General features: G+C 57.0%; 2 protein-coding genes across 3 annotated transcripts; both read left to right on the forward strand.

Annotated features, from left to right (window-relative positions):
- The first annotated feature begins 1,479 nt into the window (after positions 1-1,479).
- Positions 1,480-18,844, forward strand: PIK3R2 (phosphoinositide-3-kinase regulatory subunit 2). Its single transcript, XM_054464403.2, has 16 exons — positions 1,480-1,621; positions 3,727-4,470; positions 8,738-8,830; positions 9,188-9,238; positions 9,323-9,454; positions 9,548-9,761; positions 10,234-10,319; positions 10,470-10,578; positions 10,676-10,774; positions 11,241-11,421; positions 11,536-11,661; positions 14,428-14,570; positions 15,401-15,577; positions 16,750-16,821; positions 17,012-17,182; positions 17,374-18,844. Exons 2-16 carry the CDS (start codon positions 4,149-4,151, stop codon positions 17,579-17,581), a joined length of 2,184 nt encoding a protein of 727 aa, XP_054320378.1. The 5' UTR covers positions 1,480-1,621; positions 3,727-4,148; the 3' UTR covers positions 17,582-18,844.
- Positions 18,845-20,502: 1,658 nt separating this feature from the next.
- IFI30 (IFI30 lysosomal thiol reductase) lies at positions 20,503-26,706 on the forward strand. 2 transcript variants are annotated; one of them, XM_054464405.2, is made up of 7 exons: positions 20,503-22,239; positions 23,613-23,795; positions 23,888-23,962; positions 24,182-24,274; positions 25,726-25,878; positions 26,297-26,350; positions 26,435-26,706. In XM_054464405.2, exons 1-7 carry the CDS (start codon positions 22,111-22,113, stop codon positions 26,495-26,497), a joined length of 750 nt encoding a protein of 249 aa, XP_054320380.1. In that variant the 5' UTR covers positions 20,503-22,110; the 3' UTR covers positions 26,498-26,706. The 2 variants fall into 2 exon arrangements, with proteins under 2 accessions (XP_054320380.1, XP_063513580.1); XM_063657510.1 differs by lacking the exon at positions 24,182-24,274 and having other exon boundaries at positions 22,053-22,239.
- Positions 26,707-27,368: the final 662 nt, after the last annotated feature.

The raw sequence follows: 27,368 nt of genomic DNA on the forward strand, positions 1-27,368 counted from the left end.
GATGAGCTCCAAACGTCTGGATCTGTGAGGGGCTGAGAAAGGAGGAAGGGAAGAGTGGGGAGGGGAGCGGAGTGAAATAGACCCATGGCTCAAAGTCATTGCAAGTGGGTTTTGAGGGCTGCACAGCAGTTCGCTGTTGAGATTCCTCCTGATGCCATTGCTGGTACCAGCCTCCGGCTACCCTCTCCCTGTGAGTACTCCATCATAGCTCTGCCCTTAAAACCTTCCTCCAGACATCTGGGCCCTGAGCTATGTTTTTTATTTTTATGTTTTTGAGACAAGGTCTCGCTCTGTAACCCAGGTTGGAGTACAGTGGCGCAATCACGGCACACTGCAGCCTCGAACTCCTGGGCGCCCTGAGCTATGTTAATAAAATAAATAAGCGGCGGGGCGCGGTGGCTCACGCCTGTAATCCCAGCACTTTGGGAGGCCAAGGCGGGCGGATCTCCTGAGGTCGGGAGTTCCAAACCAGCCTGACCAACATGGAGAAACCCGTCTCTACTAAAAATACAAAATTAGCCGGGTGTGGTGGCGCATGCCTGTAATCCCAGCTACTCAGGAGGCTGAGGCAGGAGAATCGCTTGAACTCGGGAGGTGGAGGTTGTGGCGAGCCGAGATAGCACCATTGCACTCCCAGCCTGGGCAACAAGAACGAAACTCCGTCTCAAAAAATAATAATAATAAAATAAGCAATCGTCGCGTCCTTTCTATCCTGGTGTTAGCTTGCGCTCTGCCATAAAACTCCCTCTAGCCGAACCCAGCCCAGCCCTAGAGCAATCCGTTACTTCCGGGGCGCTCAGCCGGCTTGCAAACACTCTCGGCTACAGCCCTATCTCCGAGTGCGTTCGGCTATTTCCGGAAACAGTCGGCATCCCGGCTCCAGTCCGCTAAGTTGTAGTGCCCGAAGGGGTCGAGATCGTTGGCTGTTTCCGGACGCTCTGGGTTGCCATGGTAACTCCTTCAACCCTAGCTTTCTCCGACCTCTGCTTTTTGCGGCAGGCCCTTTCCCCGCTCTACTGCCCCCTGTTTGCTGAGCTTGAGAACGCCTCATTTGTCCCCCTGGAACCATCTATGCTTCAGCAATTTCCATAAGCTGGCGGTCGCCTCTGGGTCTAAACTCCCAAGGCCTCCACTGGGCACTGAGCACATTCGGTTATTTCCAGAAACGCTCCGCGATCTCGGGGATCAGCCTCCGTTGTGCCAGTGCAGCCGGAGAGAGTGTTCGGCCATTTCCGAAAGCGCTCGGGCGTCTCTAAGCCCAGCCGAGCCCAGCCGAGCCCAGCCTCGGATCCCTCGCCGACCCGAGTGCACTCGGCTACCTCCGGAAATGCTCGGCTGTCTCGGGGCACCCGCTAGTCCACCAGTCCCGCGGGATTACGTTCGGCTACTTCCGGAAACACTCGGGTGCCCCCTTCCCTCAGGCTCCGCCTCGGCCTCGGTTCCCCCGCCCGGCCCGAATACGCTCGGGCATTTCCGCCGGGGGCGGGCCAGACCGCTCGGAACCGTGGCGGCGGCGGAGGCGGGGATCCCGCGGCTGCGGCGACGGTGGCCGCGGTGGAGCCACGGGGCGGGCTCGGCTTGGTGTGACGGCGGCTGCGGCGGCGGTGGCGGCCGCGACCAGGTGAGTCCTGACTGGCCCTCGTGGCGGGGGCGGCTGGGAGTGTGTTTAAATGCGGGGCGCCCGGGGGCAGTGCCGGGCCCCGGTGGAAGCCAGAACGCAAGCGCCAGGCTGCGTCGGGCCCCGCGGGAGCTGGGGGGGCCGCAGGGAACGGGGGGCCTCGGGCTCGGCTCCGCAGCGGTGCAGCCTCCCTGGGACGGTCGGGGCAGAATGGGGGGGACTTCCCGCGTCCAAGATACCGGACTGGTGCCGCGGCCCCAAATGAAGGGAGGCCCTGTCTGGAATGGGGCTTCGAATAGTACCGAGGGGCGCCCAGGCATTGTGCGGGACAGAATGGGGTGCGGGAGGGCCGGGGTTCGAACCCACTTCCGGTCCCCTAGCCTGGTGGCCGGGTCCACGCAGACCCAAGTGCGCGTCTGTGTGAGCGCTCAGGCCCTGCCTTCACCCGCGGAGCCCCCAGCCCTGCCTGCCCCGCCCCTCCTGCCTCCCGGATTCGGGGAGCGCTGCTCCCGGGACGCGCACACCGGGGCGTGGGGGCGGGCTGGCAGGCAGATCCAGGCGGTTTCCTGGGCATCCCCTCTCGGGGCCTCAGTTTCCCCACCTGTAGAATGAGGGTAACAGAGGCCTGGGAGTGGGTAAGTTGGGCACCCGAGAATGTGGCGCCCCTCCGCCCTGCTCGGACACCTCTTGGGGCTCCCCATGACTGAAGGATGCTCAGAGCCTCCACCTGACACTCGGGCCTCTTGGTGGATAGCACCTATCCTTATAACCACCCTGAATCCTTGACAAGCGACTTAACCCGTTGCCAAGCCTTTGCATGTGCTGTTCCCTCTGCTTATCGCGCCTTCCTATCCGGTGTGATGATCCATTCTCTAGAACAGCAAGTCCATCCCCCCACCCTAGCCCTGTCCATCACAGGGGGTCTGAACCCGCCGGGCTAGGCTGGGAATGTGTGCCCATCTCTGCCTCCCCAGGCTGGGGCTCCTGGGGAATGATCGATGCCCTGCTGCCGGCAGCCTCCCCTCCTCCTCAGCTGCAGTACCCCCACCTTCTCCTGGCTCCCTGTCCCTTCCTGGGGCTAAGATTCCCTCTAAGCACCTCCCCATCTGCATTTTGTGCCTACTCTGGGCCCCAGGCTGGAGCTACCTGCCAGCCCACTCACTCCTCCTCTGCAGAGACTGGAGGTCCATTTCCTTGGACTCACCTCGAGGCCTTTGCTTGGGCAGGGGCCTCTTCCTGGACTTCGTTCCCTACCTCTTAGTTCAGCTGGCCTGACCTCTCCATGGAGCTCCCAAAGCACCCGGAGTGGCCCCCATTGCGTCCTCCCTGCCCTAGGTATATGGCCACCTGGCTGCTGCCCCGTCATGTCCAGCTGGGCCAAGTCGGCAGATCTAGGTGTAAGTCCTGGCTTCCTCCTGGCCTACTGCACGGCCCTAGATACCTCCCTGCTCTGAGCCTCAGTTTCCCCATCTGTAACAGGGGTGATGAAAAGCCTGTTTACTGGCCGGGAGGACTGCTTCAGCCCAGGAGTTTGGGACCAACCTGGGCAACATAGCAAGACCCCACCTCTATTGGGGAAAAAAAAAAAAAGGCTGGGCAAGGTGGCTCATGCCTGTAATCCCAGCACTTTGGGAGGCCAAGGCGAGCGGATCACTTGAGGTCAGGAGTTCAAGACCGGCCTGGCCAACATGGTGAAACCTCATCTCTACTAAAAATACAAAAATTAGCTGGGCGTGGTGGCCTGCTACTCGGGAGGCTGAGGCAGGAGAATCGCTTGAACCTGGGAGACAGGTTGCAGTGAGCTGAGATCACACCATTGCACTCCAGCCTGGGCAACATAGCAAGACTCTATCTCAAAAAAAAAAAAACTGATTTACTGAGCATGTAGTATACCTGGGGCAGGTTCTTGGGAACTCTATTCCCAGCAGCTCCAAGGGAAGGCTGTCAGTATACCCATTTTACAGATGGAGAAGCTGAGGCCCTGAGAGGGACTGGCCCCAGGGTCACCCAGTGATTCAGGGAATTCCAAATCAGGATTTAGGCCCATCTCCATGTTGGGGGTGAGAGGAGTTGGCCTGGCTAACGCTGCCCTATCCCTGTCTCCCCAGGTCGGCGTCCTCGGCTGGCCGAGCATGGTGGCAGCCTGCACCCTTGGCTCCTCGTCTGGTGCAGCCAGCAGAGCCGCCAGCCTTGGGCGCCCATGGCCCTCCGTGTGAGGGCGTGAGCGGCCTGCCCCAGCCTCACCTGCTGATGGAGGACTCAATGGCCCAGTGACCTGACACCACGCTACCAACTCCCTCCCACCAGTTGACGAATGGTGGACCCAGCGACGAGTGGCCCTTGTAAGGGTCATGGAATAATTTGAAGCGAGGCATGAGCGGCCCCCGTGGTCGCCTGTGACTGCTGGAGATAGAGGTCCCAGCACCCCAAGCCAACCCAGCGGACCCTCCCAGCCCTGCTCCAGCCAATGGGGCCAGTGGGGCTCCAAGCAGCCACCTAACCATCCAGACCCCACCCCACCCACGTGGCCATGGCGGGCCCTGAGGGCTTCCAGTACCGCGCTCTGTACCCGTTCCGCCGGGAGCGGCCGGAGGACCTGGAGCTGCTGCCCGGCGACGTGCTGGTAGTGAGCCGGGCGGCCTTGCAGGCACTGGGCGTGGCCGAGGGTGGCGAGCGCTGCCCACAGAGCGTGGGCTGGATGCCCGGCCTCAATGAGCGCACACGGCAGCGAGGTGACTTCCCTGGCACCTACGTGGAGTTCCTAGGGCCCGTGGCCCTGGCCCGGCCCGGCCCTCGCCCACGGGGCCCCCGCCCACTGCCCGCCAGGCCCCGTGATGGGGCCCCTGAGCCAGGTGAGCAGCAAGCAGGGGCCCTGGAAAAGGGGGGGTGGTCCCCTCAGACCCTTGGTCTCCTCTTCTGTCCAGTGAGGCAATGGGATCTCCAAGGAAGGAGGAAAAAGGACATTTGGTCATTTAACAAGTGTCTTCAGTGCTAGACTCAGCAGTGGACACAAGGCCTGTTCCTGCCCTGACGAGCTTCTGGTTCAGGAAGGGATGAGAGTGTGTTTAGGAGGTGACACATGTCATGAGGAAGGGGGCTTGCATGGGAAGATGAGAGAGTGGAAGCTCAAGGCAGTGGGGGCAGTGAGGGCAGAGGCTGTGGAGTAGAACTCTAATGGCAGGAACGGCCAGCAGGAGGACCAGAGGGAGGAAGGGGAGAGCAATGTGCGCTGGCCTGGAGGACTTATTGGGATTGATTTTGAGGACAATGGAGAGTGTTCAGTAGGATTCAGAGGCTCAGCCTATCTTCATCCTGCATTTTGCAGACAGGGTCCCTTGAAGAACCCCTTTGGAGACCCTGATTTCCAAAATGAAGCCACAAGGAGGGTGGGATGTGGGCTGCTCAGCTGAGGCCACACAGCACAGTGGGGTATGAGGACCCCACATCCCTCTTCAAAGACCCTTGGCCATCGCCACTTGCCAGGGGTGTGCCAGGTGTGGAGAATCAGAGGCACCAAGCCCACTCAGTGACTGCTGTTTGATGGGCAGGGAGTGTGGGCTCTGGCAGGGGAAACTGAGGCCTAGGTTGCAAGGAGGAGGCTGAGAGGTGCTGCATGCCCAGCACAGTCTGCTCCGACCCTCCCAGCAGCCCAGCAAAAGGCCCTGTGTGCAGACTGGGAGGTCTGAGTGCAAGGCCGTCAAATGCCGCACTTGGAACTAGCTGGTCACCCAGGGAGGCCAAAGCCCCAGGAGGTGCCAGGCCTGCTTTGTGCCAGGGTGACATTGCCTAAAGGCAAACCAGAGTTCCCCAGCGCAGGGCGGAATAGGGGATGCCAAGGTGGTGCGACGCTGGCCCCGGCCTCCCAGCATCTGGTATCTCCAGGGCCCAGGCCTGAGTCCCGCCTCGGCCTGAAGGAGCAGGAGGCGGCCCCGTCCGGGCTCCCGGCCAGAATCTGCCTCTCCCCCTGGTAACAGCCACCTCCCTCCTCTGCCTGGCCTCTGTCCAGCCACCATACATGGCCCCACGTGGGGCGGCTGCCCAGCCCCACCCTCTGAATCTTCCAGGGTTATGTGACCTCGGCCAGAACCCGCCCCCTCGAGGCCTCAGTTTCCTCATCTGGAAACAACAGGGTTGGTCCCTGGGGATGCTGGGACCCAACCCCTCGGAAATGTGCCAAAGTCACCTGAGCCCCACCTGGCTGTGCACCCACGGGGGAGGTTGCAGCCCCTCTGAGCCACAATTCCTCACCTGTGAAGTCGGGGTGATGTAGTTCTGATGGGAACCCCCTCCCCATTCTGCAGACTGATCCCAGGCCACTCTCAGGGTTGAGTTTCCCAACCCACCGGCTAGAGTGTCACCCACCTCCTCCTTGTCCTTTTCCTTTTTTTTTTTTTTTTTTTTTTTTTGGCGTTTTCGTTGCAGCTGGGCCTTTCTCCAGCTTGAGGCGCCACCTGGCCCATCACTCAGGGAGGCCCCGCAGGCCCCAGCTTGCCCCTGCTGTGTGCCAGGGCGTCCCTGCCGAGGGCCAGAGCAGCGTCCAATGGTGGCAGACAGCGAGCTGCTGAGACGGGGATGCTGCACACAAAAGGCCCTGTGGAGCTGGGAAGCCAGGGCTGGGAGGGGGCTGGGCCCAGGATGCCGCTGGCACCCGCTAGGAGGGGTTTCAGCTTTTCCAAAAGGGGAGCAATAATTTTTTTTCTCCTCTAAATTTTAATTTGGGGAAGAAATAATTTTTTAGAAGCAAAATGATTAAGAAAACGGGTCATGGTCCTTGGAAGGAAGCTGTTCTGACCCAGGCTGGGATATTTTTCTTTTCTTTCCTTTCAACCGCTTTTTTGTTTGCATCGAGAAGGGAGAAGCGGGCCGGGCACAGTGGCTCATTCCTGTAATCCCAGCACTTTGGGAGGCCAAGGCGGGTGGATCACTTGAGGTCAGGAGTTCAAGACCAGCCTGGCCAACAGGGTGAAACCCTGTCTCTACTAAAATGATACAAAAATTAGCCAGGCACGGTGGCACCCACCTATAATTCCAGCTACTCAGGAGGCTAAGTCACGAGAATCGCTTGAACCCGGGAGATGGAGGTTGCAGTGATCCAAGATCATGCCACTGCACACCAGCCTGGGTGACAGAGCAAGACTCCATCTCAAAAAAAAAAAAAAAAAAAACGAGGAGGCCAAGGCAAGTGGATCGCTTGGGGCCAGGAGTTCGAGGCTGCAGTGAGCTAGGATTGCGCGACTGCACTCCAACCTGGGTGACAGAGCAAGAACCTGTCTCAAAAAAAATAAAAGGCAATGTCATTGGCCCATTTTTCATTTGAAGGAACTGAGGCCCAGAGAGGGCAGGTCCTGTGGCCAAGATTGCACAGCAGGTTGTGGCGGAGCCCAAAACCTGCTATATGACTTTCAGTGGCTGCCACAAAAATTACCACCGACTAGGTGGCTTCAAACAATGGAAATGTATTTATTAATTAACGTATCTTTCTGTTTCGTTTTGAGATGGAGTTTCGCTCTTGTCGCCCAGGCTGGAGTGCAATGGCGCAATCTCGGCTCCTGCAGCCTCTGCCTCCCGGGTTCAAACGATTCTCCTGCCTCAGCCTCCCGAGTAGCTGGGATTACAGGCACGCGCCACCACACCTGGCTAATTTTTGTATTTCTAGTAGAGACAGGGTTTCACCATGTTGGTCAGGCTGGTCTCAAACTCCTGACCACAAGTGATACGCTCACCTCGGCCTCCCAAAGTGCTGGGATTACAGGCGTGAGCCACCGCGCCTGGCCTCTTTTTTTTTTTTTTTTTTTTTTTTTTAATTATTATTTAAGAGATGGGGTCTCGCTCTGTTGCCCAGGCTGGTCTTGAACTCCTGGACTCAAAACAATCCTCCCGCCTTGGCCTCCCAAAGCGTTGAGATTACAGACGTGAGCCTTTGTGCCCCACCACAACAGAAACTTACTCCGTCATGTTTCTGGAGGCTGGAAGTCCAAAATCAGGGTCGTGCCCCCTCTGAAGTCTCCTTCCTTCCAGCTTCTGGTGCCTCCAGGCATTCATTCCTCTCGTGCGTGGGTTGATTATTCCAGTCTCTGCCTTGGCTTTCTCTTCTTTTTTTTTGAAACAGAGTCTCACTCTGTCACCCAGCCTGGAGTGCTGTGGCATGATCTCAGCTCACTGCAACCTCCGCCTCCTGGGTTCAAGCAATTCACCTGCCTCAGCCTCCCGAGTAGCTGGGATTACAGGTGTGCACCACCACACCTGGCTCATTTTTTTTTTTTTTGTATTTTTAGTAGAGATGGGGTTTCACCATGTTGGCCAGGCTGGTCTTCAACTCTTAACCTCAAGTGACCTGCTGGTCTCAGCCTCCCAAAGTACTAGGATTACAGGCGTGAGCCACCGTGCCCGGCCTATTGATTTATTTTTGAAATGGAGTCTTGCTCTGTCGCCCAGGCTGGAGTGCAGTGGTGCAATCTTGGCTCACTGCAACCTCCGCCTCCCGGGTTTAAGCGATTCGCCTGCCTCAACCTCCCGAGTAGCTGGGATTACAGGCACCCACCACCACGCCCAGCTAATTTTTCTGATTTTAGTAGAGACAGGTTCGCCATGTTGGTCAGGCTGGTTCGAATTCCTGGCCTCAGGTGATCCACCCACCTCGGTCTCCCAAAGTGCTGGGATTCCAGGCTTGAGCCGCCATGCTGGCCGGCTTCCTCTTGTTACAAGGACATCAGCCAGTGGGTTTAGTGTCCACCCTAATGCCAGGCTGGTCTCATATACAGATTCTTGCTTTCCTTACACCTGCAAAGACCTATTTCCAAATAAGGTCACAGGTACCAGGGATGAGAACTTGGACATATCTTTTTGGGGACTTTATTCAGCGCACTCCACCTAGTCTGTGAAGTTGTGTGAACTCCTTGTATTTTAACCCAGAAAATTGTGTCCCATCAATTCTGTCCTCTCCCAGCCCCTCCACCCAAGGTCTTGCAGCCTCCTGCAGACGGGAGTCAAGGTGCCAAGCACTTGCCTGAGCTGGGCCCTGCCTCAAACTGCCCCAGCTGAGGTCCAGCCGGCAAAGAGAGGGGCTGGGCTCCTTCCGGGAACCCCACCAACATGCAACCCCCCTGTTTCCCCCACCAGGCCTCACACTCCCCGACTTGCCTGAGCAGTTCTCCCCACCTGATGTGGCTCCCCCTCTTCTGGTGAAGCTTGTGGAGGCCATTGAAAGGACAGGTGAGTTCCAGCCTGGCTGCAGCCCCTGGATTCTGCTTGCTTACCTCTAGTGACAGGCGACTCATCCCCTCACAGGGCCTCCAAGCTCATGCTGCACGGAAACAGGCTGAGCCTGGATGCCCTGGGCCTCTATGTTGAATAGGGCACAGAGTGACTCCTAAGGGAAGATGGGAAGGTGAACATGACCAGGCCACTGCATGTGCTGTGTCCTCTCCCAGTTCTCCCTCCCCACCCCTCCCATGCCCTTATCTCTGGGCAGCAAAGGGAGACTGCAGGGGGGTTGAGCGGCCAGTCCAGGCCTCACAGGGGGTCGGGGCAGCATTTGAGAGCTGACTCGCCTGTCCCCCTCATCCCCAGGGCTGGACAGCGAATCTCACTACCGCCCGGAGCTGCCCGCACCGCGTACAGGTGAAGGGGAGCCTCAATGGGGTTAGGGGGAGGCTGAGGGCCCCAGTACATATGAGCTGGACATGTGCCCCCCTGCACCCGCAGACTGGTCCCTGAGCGACGTGGATCAGTGGGACGCGGCAGCCCTGGCTGACGGCATTAAGAGCTTCCTGCTGGCACTGCCCGCGCCGCTCGTGACCCCCGAGGCCTCGGCCGAGGCGCGCCGGGCCCTGCGGGGTGAGTCTGGCGGGGAGCCCGGGGGAAGGAGGGGGCTGTAGCGGGCGGGAGGGCCCAGGCCCGGCTCACCCTGCCCTGGCCATCTGTCCGCAGAGGCCGCGGGACCCGTGGGGCCGGCGCTGGAGCCACCGACGCTGCCGCTGCACCGCGCGCTCACGCTGCGCTTCCTGCTCCAGCACCTGGGCCGCGTGGCCCGCCGCGCCCCGGCCCTGGGTCCCGCGGTCCGGGCCCTGGGCGCCACCTTTGGGCCGCTGCTGCTGCGCGCGCCGCCGCCGTCCTCGCCGCCGCCAGGGGGCGCTCCCGACGGGTGAGGGGCGGGGCGGAGCCGGAGCGAGCAGGGGTGGAGTTTGGGGTGGGGTGGGCGGGGCATGGCCAGAGTGAGCGGCGTCTAGACCCTAAGAAGAGAGGGGGACGGGGTCCAGAGTGAGAAGCTGCGTTCTTGTGATGACGGAGAGGGGACCTGGGCTCCTGAGTCGTGGGACAGAAGGTGAAGGGGCCTAGTCCCGAAGCATGTGGGTGGTGCCTGCACCTTCCCTTCTGCTCATCGCAGCTCCGGTACTGCTCTCTCGCTCGCCTTTGTGTGAGAATCTATGGAGCACTTACTGCATACAGCTATGAGGGAGCTGGCCTCACACATGTGCCTGTATCATCTCCTCCTCCGCCCTGCACATACCGTCTCGTAATATACCCCCAGGCGTGCAAGCGCACGCACAATCCTGTGCACATGCGTGGGCAGACAGGCCTTACCCAGCCCTCAGCACACTCCCCTTCCCCCTAAGGAGTGAGCCCAGCCCTGACTTCCCGGCGCTGCTGGTGGAGAAGCTGCTTCAGGAGCACTTGGAAGAGCAGGAGGTTGCACCCCCAGGTGAGTCCCCTGTATTGCTGTCATTTCTTCCCGTTGGGGGCCGTAAATACTGATCCCTGAGTGCTGCCGGCATCAGCAGGCTGGTTGCAGTGGGAAGCAGCCACAGTATACAGTCGGTGCTCAGGATGCATTTGTTTTCCTGTCCCCCAGCGCTGCCGCCTAAACCCCCCAAGGCAAAGCCGGCCCCTACAGGCCTGGCCAATGGAGGGAGCCCACCCTCCCTGCAGGATGCTGAGTGGTACTGGGGGGACATTTCAAGGTAGGTTGCTGGCAGGGGTCCAGGGACCAAGGAGGTGTCACAGGGTGAGCGGGGTCTCCAGGCGGCTCGGCAGTCCCAATGTTGGATGTTCCCACAGGGAGGAGGTGAACGAGAAACTCCGGGACACTCCTGATGGCACCTTCCTAGTCCGAGATGCTTCTAGCAAGATCCAGGGCGAGTACACGCTGACCCTCAGGTGGGGGCCTGTCCCTGCAAGGATAGATGGGGGTCACAGGTCATGGAGACTGGGAGTTCAGAGGGGATAGAACATGTGCGGTTTCAAGAATGGGGGGCCAGGCACGGTGGCTTACACCTGTTATCCCAGCACTTTGGGAGGCTGAGGCTGGCAGATCACCTGAGGTCAGGAGTTTAAAACCAGCCTGGCCAACATGGTGAAACCCCGTCTCTACTAAAAAATAAAAAAAAATTAGCCAGGCATGGTGATGGACACCTGTAATCCCAGCTACTCGGGAGGCTGAGGCAGGAGAATTGCTTGAACCTGGGAGGTGGAGGTTGCATTGAGCCGAGATCGCACCACTGCACTGCAGCCTGGACAACAGAGCAGCAAGACTCCGTCTCAAAAAAAAAAAAAAAAAAGGGACGGGGATTGAGGGTCAGGTGCGGGGTCCCACTGGGTGCCGACACCCCCTCTCCTCCCCCAGGAAAGGCGGGAACAATAAGCTGATCAAGGTCTTCCACCGAGATGGGCACTATGGCTTCTCAGAGCCACTCACCTTCTGCTCCGTTGTGGACCTCATCAATCACTACCGCCACGAGTCGCTGGCCCAGTACAACGCCAAGCTGGACACACGGCTCCTCTACCCTGTGTCCAAATACCAGCAGGTCCGTGCCGGCCTGGAGCCAGGGAGGGTAGCACCTGGCTGGACCCAGGCCTCAGTTTCCTAGGTAGACCCAACCAGGCTATGCATCTCCCCTCATTCCCCCACATATCTCCAGGACCAGATTGTCAAGGAGGACAGCGTGGAGGCGGTGGGCGCCCAGCTTAAGGTCTATCACCAGCAGTACCAGGACAAGAGCCGCGAGTATGACCAGCTCTATGAAGAGTACACACGAACCTCCCAGGTACTCCAGGCCCCGTACACGAGGGAAACCGAGGCATAGAGGGGCAGTGGCAAGGCCGGGAGCAGGACGACCATCCCCAGAGGACTTGAGGATGAATATCCGGTTGCAGGTCACAGAGCAGGCACTTAGCACCAAGGGCTGTTCTAAAAACATAGAAATAAGGCCAGGCACAGTGGCTCACGTCTGTGCACTTGGGAGGCTGAGACAGGAGGATCACTTGAGCCCAGGAGTTCAAGATCATTCTAGGCAACATAGGGAGACCCCTCTACAAAAAAATTTAAAAATTAACTGGGTGCGGTGGTGCATGCTTCTACTCCCAGCTACTCAGGAGGCTGAGGTGGGAGGATCCCCTGAGCCTGGGAGTTTGAGGCTGCATTGAACTGTGATCATGCTGCTGCACTCCAGCCTGGGTGACAGAGCAAGACCTTGTCTCTAAAAACAAATAAAAACAGAAATAAGCATATGAGTCTGGGTGGGATGTCTCACGCCTGAAATCCCAGCACTTTGGGAGGCCGAGATGGGTGGATCACCTGAGGTCAGGAGTTCAAGACCAACTTGGCCAACATGTTGAAACCCTGTCTCTACTAAAAATACAAAAATTAGCTGGGCATGGTGGCGGACGCGTGTAATCCCAGCTACTCAGGAGGCTGAGGCAGGAGAATCACTTGAGCCTGGGAGGCAGAGATTGCAATGAGCCAAGATCGTGCTACTACACTCCAGCCTGGGTGACAAGAGCAAAACTCCATCTAAAAAATAATAATAATTAAAATAAAAAAATAAGTGTATGAGCTTTTACAAAACCAGAAAAGCACAGATGAGAAGGGCCCAACCAGCCTCACAGGAGTGGCTGAGCCAGGACCTGGGGAGTGTCCAGGATGAGCCTATCTCCGGCTGGGCCTCAGTTTTCCCATCTGCAGAATGGAACCATGGATCTTGATTACTTATGTCCCCTTCAACCAAGATGTTATTCAAAATGAAGTCATGCCAGGTGCAGGGCATGCACCTCTAATTCCAGCTACTCGGAAGACTGAGGCGGGAGGATCGCTTGAGCCCAGGAGTTCAAGAACAGCCTGCGTAACATAGCAAGACTTTGTCTCAAAAAAATAAAATAAAAATTAAGTGAGAGGTTTTGCCACTCAAGGACTGTGCTAATAAGCTTCTTTTGCAAGTTAAGAGGGAGTAGATTCAGGTGGAACAGCTGGGAATTCCTCAGTCCTCCCTAGTACCCTAAGGGTTTTCTTTCTGTCCTCTTTTTTTTTTTTTTTTCAGTGTCTTGCTCTGTCATCCAGGCTAGAGTGCTGTGGCACGATCTCAGCTCACTGCAACCTCCGCCTCCCTGGTTCAAGCGATTCTCCTGCCTCAGCCTCCCAAGTAACTGGGACTACAGGCACGTGCCACCATGCCTGGCTAATTTTTGTATTTTTAGTGGAGACAGGGTTTCGCTGTGTTGGCCAGGCTGGTCTCGAACTCCTGGCCTCAAGTGATCTGGCTGCCTCGGCCTCCCAAAGTAAAAAAAAAAAAAAAAAAAAATTAATAAAATTAAAAGTTGGGCCGGGCACAGTGGCTCATGCCTGTAATCCCAGCACTTTGGGAGGCCGAGGCAGGCAGATCATCTGAGGTCAGGAGTTTGAGACCAGCCTGGCCAACATGGTGAAACCCCATCTCTACCAAAAAGATAAAAAAAATTAGCCGAGCCAGGCACAGTGGCTCAAGCCTGTAATCCCAGCACTTTGGGAGGCTGAGGCAGGTGGATCATGAGGTAAGGAGTTCAAGACCAGTCTGGCCAACATGGTGAATCCCTGTCTCTACTAAAAATACAAAAAATTAGGCATCATGGCATGCAACCGTAATCTCAGCTATTCAAGAGGCTGAGGCAGGAGAATAGCTTGAACCTGAGAGGTGGAGGTTGCAGTGAGCCGAGATCACACCATTGCACTCCATCCTAGGACAGAGTGAGACTCCGTCTCAAAAAAAAAAAAAAAAAAAATTAGCCGGGCATGGTGGTGCACACCTGTAATACCAGCTACTTGGAAGGCTGAGGCAGGAGAATCATCACTTGAACCCGAGAGGCAGAGGTTGCAGTGAGCCGAGATCACACCACTGCTCCAGCCTGGGCGACAAGAGCGAGACTCCATCTCAAACAAAAAAAATTTTGAGGTGCTGTCTCACCATGTTGCCCAGGCTGGCCTCAGACTCCTCAGGGTTCAAGAGATCCTCCCACTTTAGCCTCCCGACTAGCTGGGATTACAGGCAATCGCCACCACCCCTGGCCTCTGTCCCTGTTTTACTGATGTGTTAGCTGAGGCTCTAAATGGCCAAGACAATTGTCCAGGATCAGTTAGGAGCACTGTAACCTCAGAATTGACTTTGGCCCTGAGCCTCAGTTTCCCTGTTAATAGTTGTTACTTTGTTAGGGGTTGTTGGAAGGGTCCATGGGACAATGTAAGGAAAGTCCTAGTGCAGCATCTCCCCCAAGAAGCCCTGTGAGCTGTAGCAACTAGATCTCTCATTCATTCTCAGCAGTGTTAACAGGTCCAGGTGTTTGTGGATACCTATAGGAGTATGTAAAGAAGAAGAGGGTTTGGGGGGGTGGGGTTGTGAAGGCTGAATAGGAGTTCATTTGGTGCAGCAGGCATTAGAAGAATGACACTCCGATAGAGGGACCAGCTTGAGCAGTCTCCATATCAGAGTTGAGATGTGATTTTACCCCTCACGAGGGCCTTTTGGGGAGTCCCAGGAGGTGCTGAGCTGCGCCCCCTCCTCCAGGAGCTGCAGATGAAGCGTACCGCAATTGAGGCCTTCAATGAGACTATCAAGATCTTTGAAGAGCAGGGCCAGACTCAAGAGAAGTGCAGCAAGGAATACCTGGAGCGCTTCCGGCGTGAGGGCAACGAGAAAGAGATGCAGAGGTGAGTCTGGCGCCTCTGCCCTGCCCCACCCCACCCTGATCTGGTGAGGTACAAGCCAGGGAGGGAAGGAAGCAGAAGGAGGCCAGCCACTTGGAGGCAAAGAGTAGTCTGTTGAAATGGACTTTGGGCCTGGTGCGATGGCTCAGGCCTGTAATCCCAGCACTTTAGGAGGCCGAGGCGGGTGGGTCTCTTGAGGCCGGGAGTTTGAGACCAGCCTGGCCAGCATGGTGAAACCCTGTCTCTATTAAAAATACAAAAATTAGCTAGGCGTGATGGCACGCACCTATAGTCCCAGCTACTTGGGAGGCTGAGGCAGGAGAATCGCTTGAACCTGGAGTTGGAGGTTGCAGTGAGCCAAGATCGCACCACTGCACTCCAGCTTGGGTGACAGAGCAAGACTGTCTTAAAAAAAAAAAAAAAAAAAAGGAAATGGGCTTTGAAGGATGAATAGGAGTTTACTAGAAAGAGAAATCAGAGGAAACAGCATATGCACAGGCTCGGAGGCTGGAAGCACATAGTCTGGTGCAAAGTAGGTCCTTGAGAAAACCCTGGAGGCTGGGTGCAGTGGCTCATTCCTGCAACCCCAGCACTGTGGGAGGCCGAGGCAGGAGGATTGCTTAATCCCAGGAGTTTGAGACCAGCCTGGGCAACATGGCAAAACCTATCTCTACAAAAAATATTAAAATGTTAGCCAGACATGGTGGTGCACACCTGTGGTCCCAGCTACTCGGGAGGCTGAGGTGGGAGGGTCACCTGAGCCCAGGAGTTTGAGGGTGCAGTGAGCCGAGATAAAACCCTGAGGTCTCTGCGCCACCCCACCCCTCCCACAGGATCCTGCTGAACTCCGAGCGGCTCAAGTCCCGCATTGCCGAGATCCATGAGAGCCGCACGAAGCTGGAGCAGCAGCTGCGGGCCCAGGCCTCGGACAACCGGGAGATCGACAAGCGCATGAACAGCCTCAAGCCGGACCTCATGCAGCTGCGCAAGATCCGAGACCAGTACCTCGTGTAAGTGGTGGCTCCGTGCTTCCCTGTGGCTCCCTGGTGACTGCTGCGGCACATGGAGATCTCTCCAGGAGTCTCAGTCTCTCTCTCTCCACCAAGTGGCCCTTCCTGGGCCCCGAGACCCCTTAAACTCAGTTCCTCCTGGGCCCCTTGAAAGTTTTCCCATAGGTCAGCCTCAGCTTAGTCAGACGTGTGTGCAATGAGAGTGTCACTCGTATCCCATTCCATTTTGTGGAAAGTTGGGAGCCTTCTACAAAAATTCCTGCTGGGCTGGGTGCGATGGCTCACACCTGTAATCCTAGCACTTTGGGAGGCTGAGGCGGGCGGATGGATCACTTGAGGCCAGGAGTTCGAGACCAGCCTGGCCAACATGATGAAACCCCATCTCTACTAAAAATAAAAAATAGAAAAATCGGCCAGGCATGGTGGTGGGTGCCTGTAATCCCAGTTACTCAAGAGGCTGAGGCAGGAGAATTGCTTGAACCGGGAGGTGGAGTTTGCAGTGAGCAGAGATTATGCCAGTGCAGTTCAGCCTGGGCAACAGAGCAACACTCTGCCTCAGGAAAAAAAAAAAAAAGAAAAAAAAATCGCCCGCTGTGCAACCTACCATGCTGGGTGGCTGCGGCAGCCCTGTCCTGGGTTCAAATCAGTTCAAATCTTGCCTCCACCCACCAACCTCCTGAAGACCTCAGCCAGAGCCTCCACCTCCCTCCTGGGCCTCAGGGAGGGCACTGTCGCGTGCCAGGTGCTGTGCTAAGCACCGTGCTCGTTATGAGTTCATTTGGTCCTTTCCAAGCCCTTTGTAAAGTTTGCCCTTTACAGCTGGGGAGACTGAGGCACAGAACCGACAGCTGCCCTGTGCAAAGGCCAGCAGCGCTGGAGTGAGCCTCTGGTGATGATGAGGTGCCTGGGCTGGCATCTTCTAGGGGGGCTCCATAGGCATTAACAGAAACAGAAAAATGAGAGATGTGGGTCAGGGTTCCTAGCAGAGCTGGGGGAGCCACCCTGGGTTCAGGCTACCCTGAGCGAGGTCAGCGCTGCCCTCTTGTGGCAACCGGAGATATTGTACCCAGAGCCCTCTCTCCTCAGCCAGACCCTGCCTCCCACCGGACAGGCCCACTGTGGGCTCAGCACCCACACAACTGCACAAGCCCACCTTTCCTGTTCCTTCTCAGGTGGCTCACCCAGAAAGGCGCCCGGCAGAAGAAAATCAACGAGTGGCTGGGGATTAAAAATGAGACTGAGGAGTGAGTGACCGCCTGGAGGGAGGCAGGGAGGGCTTCCCAGAGGAGGGGGCCATTTGGGGTGGGTTTTGAAGAATGAGCAGGAGTTCACCAGGCAGGAAGAGTTGTCCAGGCAGCTGGGGAGCCTCGGAGGGCTGGCAGGTGAGTGACCAGGGCCCTCCCCGCCATCCCCCGCCGCCCCCCACCACCTCAGCCAGTACGCACTGATGGAGGACGAGGACGATCTCCCGCACCACGAGGAACGCACTTGGTACGTGGGCAAGATCAACCGCACGCAGGCAGAGGAGATGCTGAGCGGCAAGCGGGATGGCACCTTCCTCATCCGCGAGAGCAGCCAGCGGGGCTGCTACGCCTGCTCCGTGGTGTGAGTGGACCGCAGCGGTGGGGATCCCCGCGTCCCTCCAAGAGCTCTCATTGAATGCCTGCCGCGTGCCAGGCCTTGGGAAGGAGTCCCTGGTGGGGTCATCCGGGACAGGGGAGCACGCGGCCCTGGAACGGGGAAAGCTTGGTGGGGAGGCCAGCCTCCAGACCCCGCCCTCTTGTCTGCCCCCACAGAGTGGACGGCGACACCAAGCACTGCGTCATCTACCGCACGGCCACCGGCTTCGGCTTCGCGGAGCCCTACAACCTGTATGGGTCGCTGAAGGAGCTGGTGCTGCACTACCAGCACGCCTCGCTCGTGCAGCACAACGACGCACTCACCGTCACCCTGGCGCACCCAGTGCGCGCCCCGGGCCCCGGCCCGCCGCCTGCCGCCCGCTGAACGCCGAGGACCCGCCCCAAGCAGAGCCGCCCCTGGGCCCGTCTGCACCGGAGGCTGTGGCAGCGGGAGCCACGGACCAGACCAGCCACATCCAGGGGTCCTCATTTCTCCGGCTCTGGCTCTTGTTTGGGGTTCTCTCACCCTCTTTCTCTTTCCTTCTCTCCTTCCCTCCTCTCCTTCCCTCCCCCATTCTCCAGATCTCCCTCTGTCTCCTTTTCTCTCTCTGTCTTTCTTGGCCCCTGTCTCTCTCCATGTTGGGGGTCCTGCCTCCCCCACCCCATATCTCCATGTCCCCCGGGCATTGCCCTCTCCATGGCTCTGGTCACCCTGACCCTCTGCCCTGCCCACCGCAGGTCCCCCGGGGTCCCGGAAGCCCCTTCTGGCTGCACCTGCCATGTTTACAGAGGGCCCCTGGGCTGCGCGGCCCCAGCCTGGGCACCCTGATTTTTAAGCCATAGACCTGGGGTCAGGGCAGGAAGGAACTACACTCCGCTGCTTCCGAGAACCTCGGCCGTGACATTCGGGGCCGGGCGGGACCCGCCCCACAGACTCCAACTTCCTCTCCAAACCCCGAAGTGAAACCCGCCACCGGGTTACCCCCACCATGGCGCCGCTGCGAGAAGTTCACCCACCCCCGAAAAAATAATTAAACTCGCAGGCCAGGCACGGTGGCTCACGCCTATAATCCCAGCACTTTGGGAGGCCAAGACGGGCGGATCTTTTGAGGTCAGGAGTTGGAGGCCAGCCTGGCCAAAATGGCGAAACCCCATATCTACTAAAATACAAAAATTAGCCGGGCGTGGTGGCGGCCGCCTGTAATCCTAGCTACTTGGGAGGCTGAGGCGCGAGAATCTCTTGAACCCGGGAGATGGAGGTTGCAGTGAGCAGAGATCGTGCCACTGCACTCCAGCCTGGGCAACAGAGGGAGACTCCTCCGTCTCAAAAAAATAAATAAATAAACTCGTGAGCTGGCCCCAACCCCTCCTAGGAATCACAGCTTCCCGTACTGGTGCCGCCGCAGTGGCCAAGTTGCGACACTGCCCACGGCCCCTCCCTCTGATGCAGATTCAGGGCTTCTCTTCGATCATGTTGGGTTTTGATTCTGTTTTTCCTTGACTGCAAAACCCTCTTTCCTCTCCTCTTTTGGGACAAGAGCCCTGGTTTTCTACGCTGCCCTTGGCCACCACACTGCCTGCCCCACGAGCTGGGAGGCAGGTTTTGTACGGTACGTTGTTATTGATATGATATAAAACATCAAACGTCGTGGGTGATTCTGTTGTCAGTGACTGGGCTTCAGTACCACCTCTGCGTGTCGGGGACCCTGGTGTTTACGGGGGTCACAGCAGGTTGGACCTGTGGGTGTAACTCCAAGCTCCTCTGAGACCTGACAACCCCTCCCTCCCCCAGTTTAGCTGCTCAAGCCCGGAAGGTCATACAGGAGAGAGATTCAAATCCTGAGCTCCTGACTGCTCAGGGGACCCCAGACCCCATCCAGCCCCTCAAGTGCTTCCAAGCTGCTTCCCCCGCCCGCCACCCCCAAATTTGAATCCTGTCGCAGCCATCAGCTGTGTCCTTGGGAAAGTTGTATCCCCTCCCTGATCCACAGCTTCCTCATTCATTGCCAAGTGGCGTCAAAAGTCACAACCCTCCCATGCCACAGGGAGGAGTCTCCCGTGTCTTTGATGTTATCAAGTCTTCGGCACCTCCAGCCAGCGTTGGAGGCTCTTCTCTGACCTCTCCTCACCCACTCCCATGCACAGCCCACCGGGTCCCAGGAGACGCTGAGCAGAAGCCCTGTGGGGTTTTTTGTGTTTCTTTTTAAAGAGTCAAGGTCTCGCTCTGTCACCCAGCCTGGAGCGCAGTTGTGCGAACACGGCTCGCGGCTCACAGCCTCAAGCTCCTGGTTCCCAGCCTCAAGCAGTCCTCCCATCTCAGCCTTCAGAGTCACTGGATTACGGGTGTGTGTCACCATGTCCAGCTAATTATTTTTAAATTTTTTTAGAAACAAGATCTTGCCGAGTGCAGTGGCTCACACCTGTAATTCCAGCACTTGGAGAAGCCGAGGCAGGCAGATCACTTGAGGTCAGGAGTTTGAGACCAGCCTGGCCAACATGGTAAAACCTGGTCTCCACTAAAAATTCAAAAATAATTAGCCAGACATGGTGGCGCATGCCTGTAATCCCAGCTACCTGGGAGGCTGAGACAGGAGGATCAGATGAACCTGGGAGGTCAATGCTGCACCGAGCCAAGATCGTGCCACTGTACTCCAGCCTGGGTGACAGAGTGAGACTCTGTCTCAAGGGAAAAAAAAAAAAAAAAAGGTCTTGCTCTTTTCCAGGTGGGTCTCAAACTCCTGGCCTCCAGTGATCCTCCCGCCTCAGCCTCCCTGAGTCGCGTGAGCCACCACACGTGGCCTCATGGCGTCTTTGACCTGGACTCCTGTTTACCACCATCCCCATCACACCCAGAATCCACACCCCCACTGCGACGTCCTTGTCTGTTCTGTACAGCCACCTCTCAAGGCCCAACAAGGCTGAACCTGGGGCAAGTCCATAAAGAAAGCTCCACTCTGACCCAGTCTACTGCTGGGACCTTGGGACAGGAGCTGCCTGCCTTAGCCTCAGAGCCCCCTAGCCTTGCCAGGCACTGTCCCTGCCATGTGTCCTGTCTGGAGATAACCCATAAATAACTCCAGCCCAGATAGTGCTTCTCACTGCATAGGTGCTCACAGGAGAAAGGTTGCCATCTTCATGGCCCCAGCTATGCTGAGCTGGGGGTGGAAGAGAATATCCTGTGTGGTCTCTAAAAACACTCAACCACTGGCTGTGTGTCCTTGGCAAAATAGCCTTCCCTCTCTGATCAGCCATTTCTTTGTTACCAACTGGAGTTAGTAGCCCCTACCCCCAGCCCCAACTGGATGCTTCTGAGGGTTCAATGATAAAATGGGTTGTGGGCCCACTCTGCCTGGCACCAAGCCAGAGAGCAATACATTGTGGGGTTACATTTATGATTTCTTCCAATAGGGCTGGTGCCTGGTAACTACTGGAAAAACTGTAGCAATTATATTTATGGTTATTTCTTCAGTCCCACCCGGCATAGGTTAAGCACCAAAGTTGGGGTAGTGAGTCTTGGGGAGCCTTTGCTAAGGGTTTGGTCGTCTGAGGGATGGGCTCGGGGACCATCCAGCCACTGGGACTTCAGAGAAACTCCAGCTCCCCAACCAGCTGCTGTGTGTGTGGCCGGGGTCTTCCCCACAACTAGGGGGAGCACAGCTGGGGACTCAGCTATATCTTCCAGCTGGGTTTGGGACATTTTCTTCCGTAGGATCCGGTGCGTCTTGCCCTGAATGTAAGGCCCTGCAGGGTCGGAATGTCTCAGTTATTCCCCCAACACTCCAGCCTCCATCTGGGCCTTTTTTCCAGGCTATTCTCTCTGCCTTCACTGTTGGGGCCACTGTCCTGTGTAGGCACCAAGGCCTGACCATGCCATCCAGAAGCCCCAGCCTGGGACAACTCTCCCTCACCTGCCTCTGAGCCCTCCATGGTGACTTTTGTTCCCCAAACCTTATCCTTCTCCCCATTACACAGAAGGGAAAGCTGAGGCTCTGTCACTCAAATCCAAAGCCAGGTGGACTCCAAGCCGCCCCACCCCTATCCCAGACAGCACAGGCTGCCTCTCTCCCCCATGGGCGTCCCTTGAAAGCCAGGTTGCCCCCCACCCCCCACAAGCCTTGGACGATGAAAAGAAGGAAGGCCAGTTCTCTTCACCCCAAGCCAGAAGTGGGGCTGGGGGGTACCCTTGAGAAATGACACGCCACTCCCTTCGCCAGCTTCTGCTTTCCGGCATGGCTGTGGTCAAGCCTGAGTCAGTCCCACGGGACCACGGTGGGGAGTCTGGAGCGTCTGGGTCAGGAGTTTGAGGGGGGAAGGGTTGAGGGGCAGGATGTGGGGGTTGGGTGTGAGAGAGGTCACAGGCAAGGCTGGAGGGAGGGCACCTGGCCACACACAGGCCTTACCCGCTCTCAGGGGGCTGAATATTTCAGTTACTCCCCCAACACCCAGCCTCCATCCCATCCCCAGCCTCCATCCCATCCCCAGCCTCCATCCGACATCACCCCTGTTAGGTCACAGGCCCACACTGAGAGTGGGTCTCGGGCCTCAAGTCCCCTGGCCGCCCCTGGAAGGTCTAGGGGTGCGTGGAGACACCATAATTCCTCTCAGCCTCTCTGTGTCTGTCTCAAAGGCCCCACCTCACCTCCCCTAAAGGTACTCTTGCGCCAGGGCTCACATGCCTGGGCAGGGCTGATTGCCAAGGGGCCCAATGGCCTCGTGACTGGGGACCCAGCACCTGGCAGGGGTGGGGGCAGGACAGTCAGAGGAAGGAGTGGAGGAGGGAGAGACGCTGGCCCGGGACCAGAGGGGCGTGGGCATCGGGAGGCGGGCCCGGGTTAGGGGCGGGACCGCCGCCTGGTTAAAGGCGCTCATTTCTCAGGCAGCCGCTGCAGCCGCCACACCTTTGCCCCTGCCGCGATGACCCTGTCGCCACTTCTGCTGTTCCTGCCACCGCTGCTGCTGCTGGACGTCCCCACGGCGGCGGTGCAGGCGTCCCCTCTGCAAGCGTTAGACATCTTTGGGAATGGGCCACCAGTTAACTACAAGGTAGGGACGGCGACAGGGCGGGCAGGCTGGAGGGAACAGGCGCCCTGTCGGGGCACGCGGCTCTTTCTTTCTCCCCAGACTTCACAGGGGAAGACCAGGGCCCCGAGGGGACGCTGTCCCTGCCGGGTTCCTGGAAAAACCCTGTTCAGTTCCCAGCGCTGTGGCCACACTCCCTCCGTGCCGTTTCGCTTTCGCATCCCGCATCTGAGACGCGCAGCTGCCTCCACCCGCCTCGTCCTGCCCAAGGGTTCATTGAGCGCCTACTGTGTACTTTTGGGGCAGGAGCTGGGGTCTCCTTTTGTGGCCCAGGGCACAAGTTCAGCAGCTGGCCAAGGGCCGCCGGCATGCATTCTTGCTGCTACCCCTGATGAATTCATTCCAGCCAGGGCAGGGCTCGCGTGTCTTTGGGACCTATTAGGCAGATGCCCTAGAGGCTGAGCGACTTGCTCACGGCTCCAGCGACATGGGTCACCTGCCACCCCTCAGCTGAAGCCGGAAGTCAGCATCTATTAAGTACCGCCTCTATTCAGTCGGACTTGGAAAGGGTTCACGTGGGTCCCTTGCACAGCTCAGAGCCAAGGTCTCCAGGTGAAGTGACAAGAAATGAGCATGGGCCAAGGCCAGAGGCGGTAGCTCATGCCTGTAATCCCAGCACTTTGGGAGGCCGAGGTGAGTGGATCACCTGAGGTCAGGAGTTCGAGCCTGGCTAGCCTGGCCAACATGGTGAAACCCTGTCTCTATTAAAAATAGAAAAATTAGCCGAGTGTGGTGGTGGGCACCTGTAGTCCCAGATACTTGGGAGGCTGAGGCAGGAGAATCGCATGAACTCAAGACGTGGAAGTTGCAGTGAGCCGAGATCACGCCACTGCACTCCAGCCTGGGCGACAGAGACTCCCTCTCAAAAAAAAAAAAAAAAAAAAAAGGTCAGACTGGGCGTGGTGGCTCACGCCTGTAATCCCAACACTTTGGAAGGCTGAGGCAGGCAGATCACAAGGGCAGGAGTTCGAGACCATTCTGGCCAACATGAAGAAACACTGTCTCTACTAAAAATACAAAAATTAGCTGGGCATGGTGGTGGCATGTGCCTATAATCCCAGCTACTCAGGAGGCTGAGGCAGGAGAATTGCTTGAACCAGGGAGTCGGATGTTGCAGTGAGCTGAGATCGCGCCACAGCACACCAGCCTGGCAACAGTGAGACTCCGTCTCAAAAAAAAAAAGTCTCAAAGTCAAGATTCCACCTGGCAAGTTCTGGAAGGTGTGCAAGATGAATTGCCTATCACAGCCCCCTTTCTACAAGACTACCAAGTGGGGTTCAGAGAAGTGGGGAACTGCCCAGGGCTACACCTGCCTCCCACCCCTTCCTAATCCACAGATGGGCAATCTGTACCTGCGGGGGCCCCTGAAGAAGTCCAATGCACCGCTTGTCAATGTGACCCTCTACTATGAAGCACTGTGCGGTGGCTGCCGAGCCTTCCTGATCCGGGAGCTCTTCCCAACATGGCTGCTGGTCATGGAGATCCTCAATGTCACGCTGGTGCCCTACGGAAACGCACAGGTGCGTGCGTGGGCGCTGGGGAAACTGAGGCACGTGGGCAGGGGAGCAGGGGACCCAGCCTACCAGCAGGCTGTCACCCTGCTGCCTTGCAGGAACAAAATGTCAGCGGCAGGTGGGAGTTCAAGTGCCAGCATGGAGAAGAGGAGTGCAAATTCAACAAGGTGGAGGTGAGCGGCCCCAGGGCCCCACACCGGGGTGGGAGAAAACTGCCCCACGTACAGGAGGCAAATACGAGGATGCCAGCTCTGTCTTCTGCCTCGTGTGCTCCCATTTAATCACATCTTTATTCCCTATCTCCTGGGTGGGTACTGGTGATTATTATGAGAGGGTGTCAGGGTACCCTGAGCCCTCTTCATGCCCTCTCCGGCCCCCTCTCCAAACCCCAGGCCTGCCTGTTGGATGAACTTGACATTGAGCTAGCCTTCCTGACCATTGTCTGCATGGAAGAGTTTGAGGACATGGAGAGAAGTCTGCCACTAGTGAGTGACGCCCCTCACTCCACACGAGGAGGGGGACAAGGGTGGTAACCTTCCCTGCATCCAGGCAGACCCAAATTCAAGTCCTAGCCCTGACCTCTGCTGTCTGTGCAGCCCAGGAAAACAACTACCCTTCTTTATTTTTTTTATTTTTTTATTTTTTCTTGAGACACAGTCTCGCTCTGTCGCCCAGGCTGGAGTGCAGTGGCGCAATCCCAGCTCACTGCAACCTCCACCTCCAGGGTTCAAGTGATTCTTCCGGCCTCAGCCTCCTGAGTAGCTGGGATTACAGTTGTGTGCCACCATGCCCAGCTAATTTTTGTGTTTTTAGTAGAGACAGGGTTTCACCATGTTGGTCAGGCTTGTCTTGAACTCCTGACCTCGTGATCCGCCCGCCTTGGCCTCCCAAAGTTCTGGGATTACAGGCGTGAGCCACTGCACCCAGCCGTTTTTTTTTTGTTGTTTTTTTTGTTTTTGTTTTTGTTTTGAGACAGGGTTTTGCCCTGTCACCCAGGCTGCAGTGCAGTGGTGCGATCTTGGCTGACTGCAACCACTGTCTCCTCAGTTTAAGTGATCCTCCTGCCTCAGCTTCCCCAGTAGCTGGGACTACAGGCGTGCACCACCATGCCCGGCTAATTTTTGTATTTTTAGTAGAGACAGTGTTCACCATGTTGGCCAGGCTGGTCTCAAACTCCTGACCTCAAGTTATCTGCTTGTCCCAGCCTCCCAAAGGATTACAGATGTGAGCCGCCACGCCCGGCCCCAGCCTCCCCTCTTGAAGCCTCCATCTCTGAATCAGGCGAATGAATGCAGGTCTCTTAGGAGCATGAGTGATCACAGAGGACTTACTGGAGGAGGCATTTCTGAGCTGGGCATGGAAGGATGAGCAGGAATGTTCAGAGACACAGATGATGGGATGTGGAGATGATAGGACAGACCCCACCTACTTCTCCAGGGGATTGTGAAGAATGACTCCCAGAGAAGTGACTCATTGTCTCCAATCATTTATTCATTCATCAAACATCCGGGTCACCCAAGAGGCCTCACCTAGTGACACCCTAGTCCTGCAGGGTTAGATCAGGGCTGAGAGAGTGGCAAGGAGAGGGCACTGAGGAGACACTGTGGAAGGAGGAGGAAGGGTGTTCCTGGCAGAGGGATCAGCCTGTATGGAGGTCCTGAGTAAAGTGAGATACTATGGGGGTCAGAGGCAGTGGGTGTGGTCTTAGGGATGAAACCAAGGGAGCTAGGAGGCAGGAGCAGCCCAAGCCCTGCCTTAGGGGCCTCCACTCAAGCATGTATTGAGCACCTGCTGTTTGTGGGCATTGTCGCATCACTGTGAAGCCAACTGTACCCTCTTCTCAGTGACGAAACAGGCTTGGCTCAGGGCTGGTGGGCGGGACCATTGAGATAACGGGGAGGAAGCTGAGGCAACCCCCTGCTCCCCACCCACCCAGTGCCTGCAGCTCTACGCCCCAGGGCTGTCGCCAGACACTATCATGGAGTGTGCAATGGGGGACCGCGGCATGCAGCTCATGCACGCCAACGCCCAGCGGACAGATGCTCTCCAGCCACCTCACGAGTATGTGCCCTGGGTCACCGTCAATGGGGTAAGAATCTTTTTAGCCCTCAGCTTGACACTCATAGTCCCATGGAGTCAGGGATGGACAAGATAGAGAGACCAGAGATAAAGGAGCCCAGGCGGAGGTTGCAGTGAGCCGAGATCACGCCACTGCACTCCAGCCTGGGCGACAAGAGCAAAACTTGATAGCTTTGCATAGGGAAAAAGGGCATTGACGCTGGGGTTTTGAAAGGTGAGTAGGAGTCCATCAGGCAAAAAAAGTATGTATTAATTCGAAGTATTAAACATCCCTAGCCACCCCCGTTGGGAAAGATGTGCCACTGATTTGCGAGGCGGGAGGCAGGGGCCAGACTTGGGAATATGTGCAGCCGTTTCTGGGCTAGAACCAGGGTGCATGGGTTGGGATAGCTGCTGGGAATGTGCGACCCCTGTCTTGCTTTGTGCAGAAACCCTTGGAAGATCTGACCCAGCTCCTGACCCTTGTCTGCCAGTTGTACCAGGTAAGCTGGGAGGGGAGCAGTGGGATTCAGGTGGTGGGGGTAGGGTCTCCTTCCAGGACCCCAACTCGTGGCCTTCACCTCCAGGGCAAGAAGCCGGATGTCTGCCCTCCCTCAACCAGCTCCCTCAGGAGTGTCTGCTTCAAGTGATGGCCGGTGCGCTGCGGAGATCTCATGGAAGGCGAGTGGGAACCCGGCTGCCTGCCTTTCTTTCTGATCCAGACCCTCGGCACCTGCTGCTCACCAACTGGAAAATTTCTATGCATGCCATGAAGCCCAGATACACAAAATTCCACCCCATGATCAAGAATCTTGCTCCACTAAGAATGGTGCTAAAGTAAAACTAGTTTAATAAGCCATTCTGGATGGTGTAATTCATTTGATAAGTCAGCCATTCCCCCTTCCCCAGGCTTGGCGAAACCCGCTTTCTACTAAAAATACAAAAATTAGCCGGGCGTGGTGGTGGATGCCTGTAATCCCAACTACTTGGGAGGCTGAGGCAGGAGAATTGCTTGAACCCGGCAGGCAGAGGTTGCAGTGAGCCAAAATCGCTCCACTGCGCTCCAGCCTGGGCAACAAGAGCAAAACTCCATCTCAAAATTTTTAAAAAATGACTGGTTGTGGCCAGGTGAGGTGGCTCATGTCTATAATTCCAGAGCTTTGGGAGGTCAAAGTAGGAGGATTGCTTGAGGACAGGAGTTTGAGACCAGCCTTGGCATCAGAGCAAGACCCTGTCTTTACAAAACGCGAAAATAAAAAGAATTAGCAGGGCATGGCAGTGAGCAACTGTGGTAGTCGGGAGGCTGAGGCAGGAGGATCACTTGAGCACAGGAGGTCAAGGCTGCAGTCAGCCATAATTATGCCACTGCACTGCAGCCTGGGCCAGAGAGCAAGACTCTGCCTCTTTTTTTTGTTTTGTTTTGTTTTGTTTTTGAGACGGAGTTTCGCTCTTGTTGCCCAGGCTGAAGAGAAACGCGTGATCTCGGCTCACCACAACCTCTGCCTCTCCAGTTCAAGCAAT

Source organism: Pongo pygmaeus, chromosome 20 (assembly GCF_028885625.2).
Source record: "Pongo pygmaeus isolate AG05252 chromosome 20, NHGRI_mPonPyg2-v2.0_pri, whole genome shotgun sequence".
NCBI lineage: Eukaryota > Metazoa > Chordata > Mammalia > Primates > Hominidae > Pongo > Pongo pygmaeus.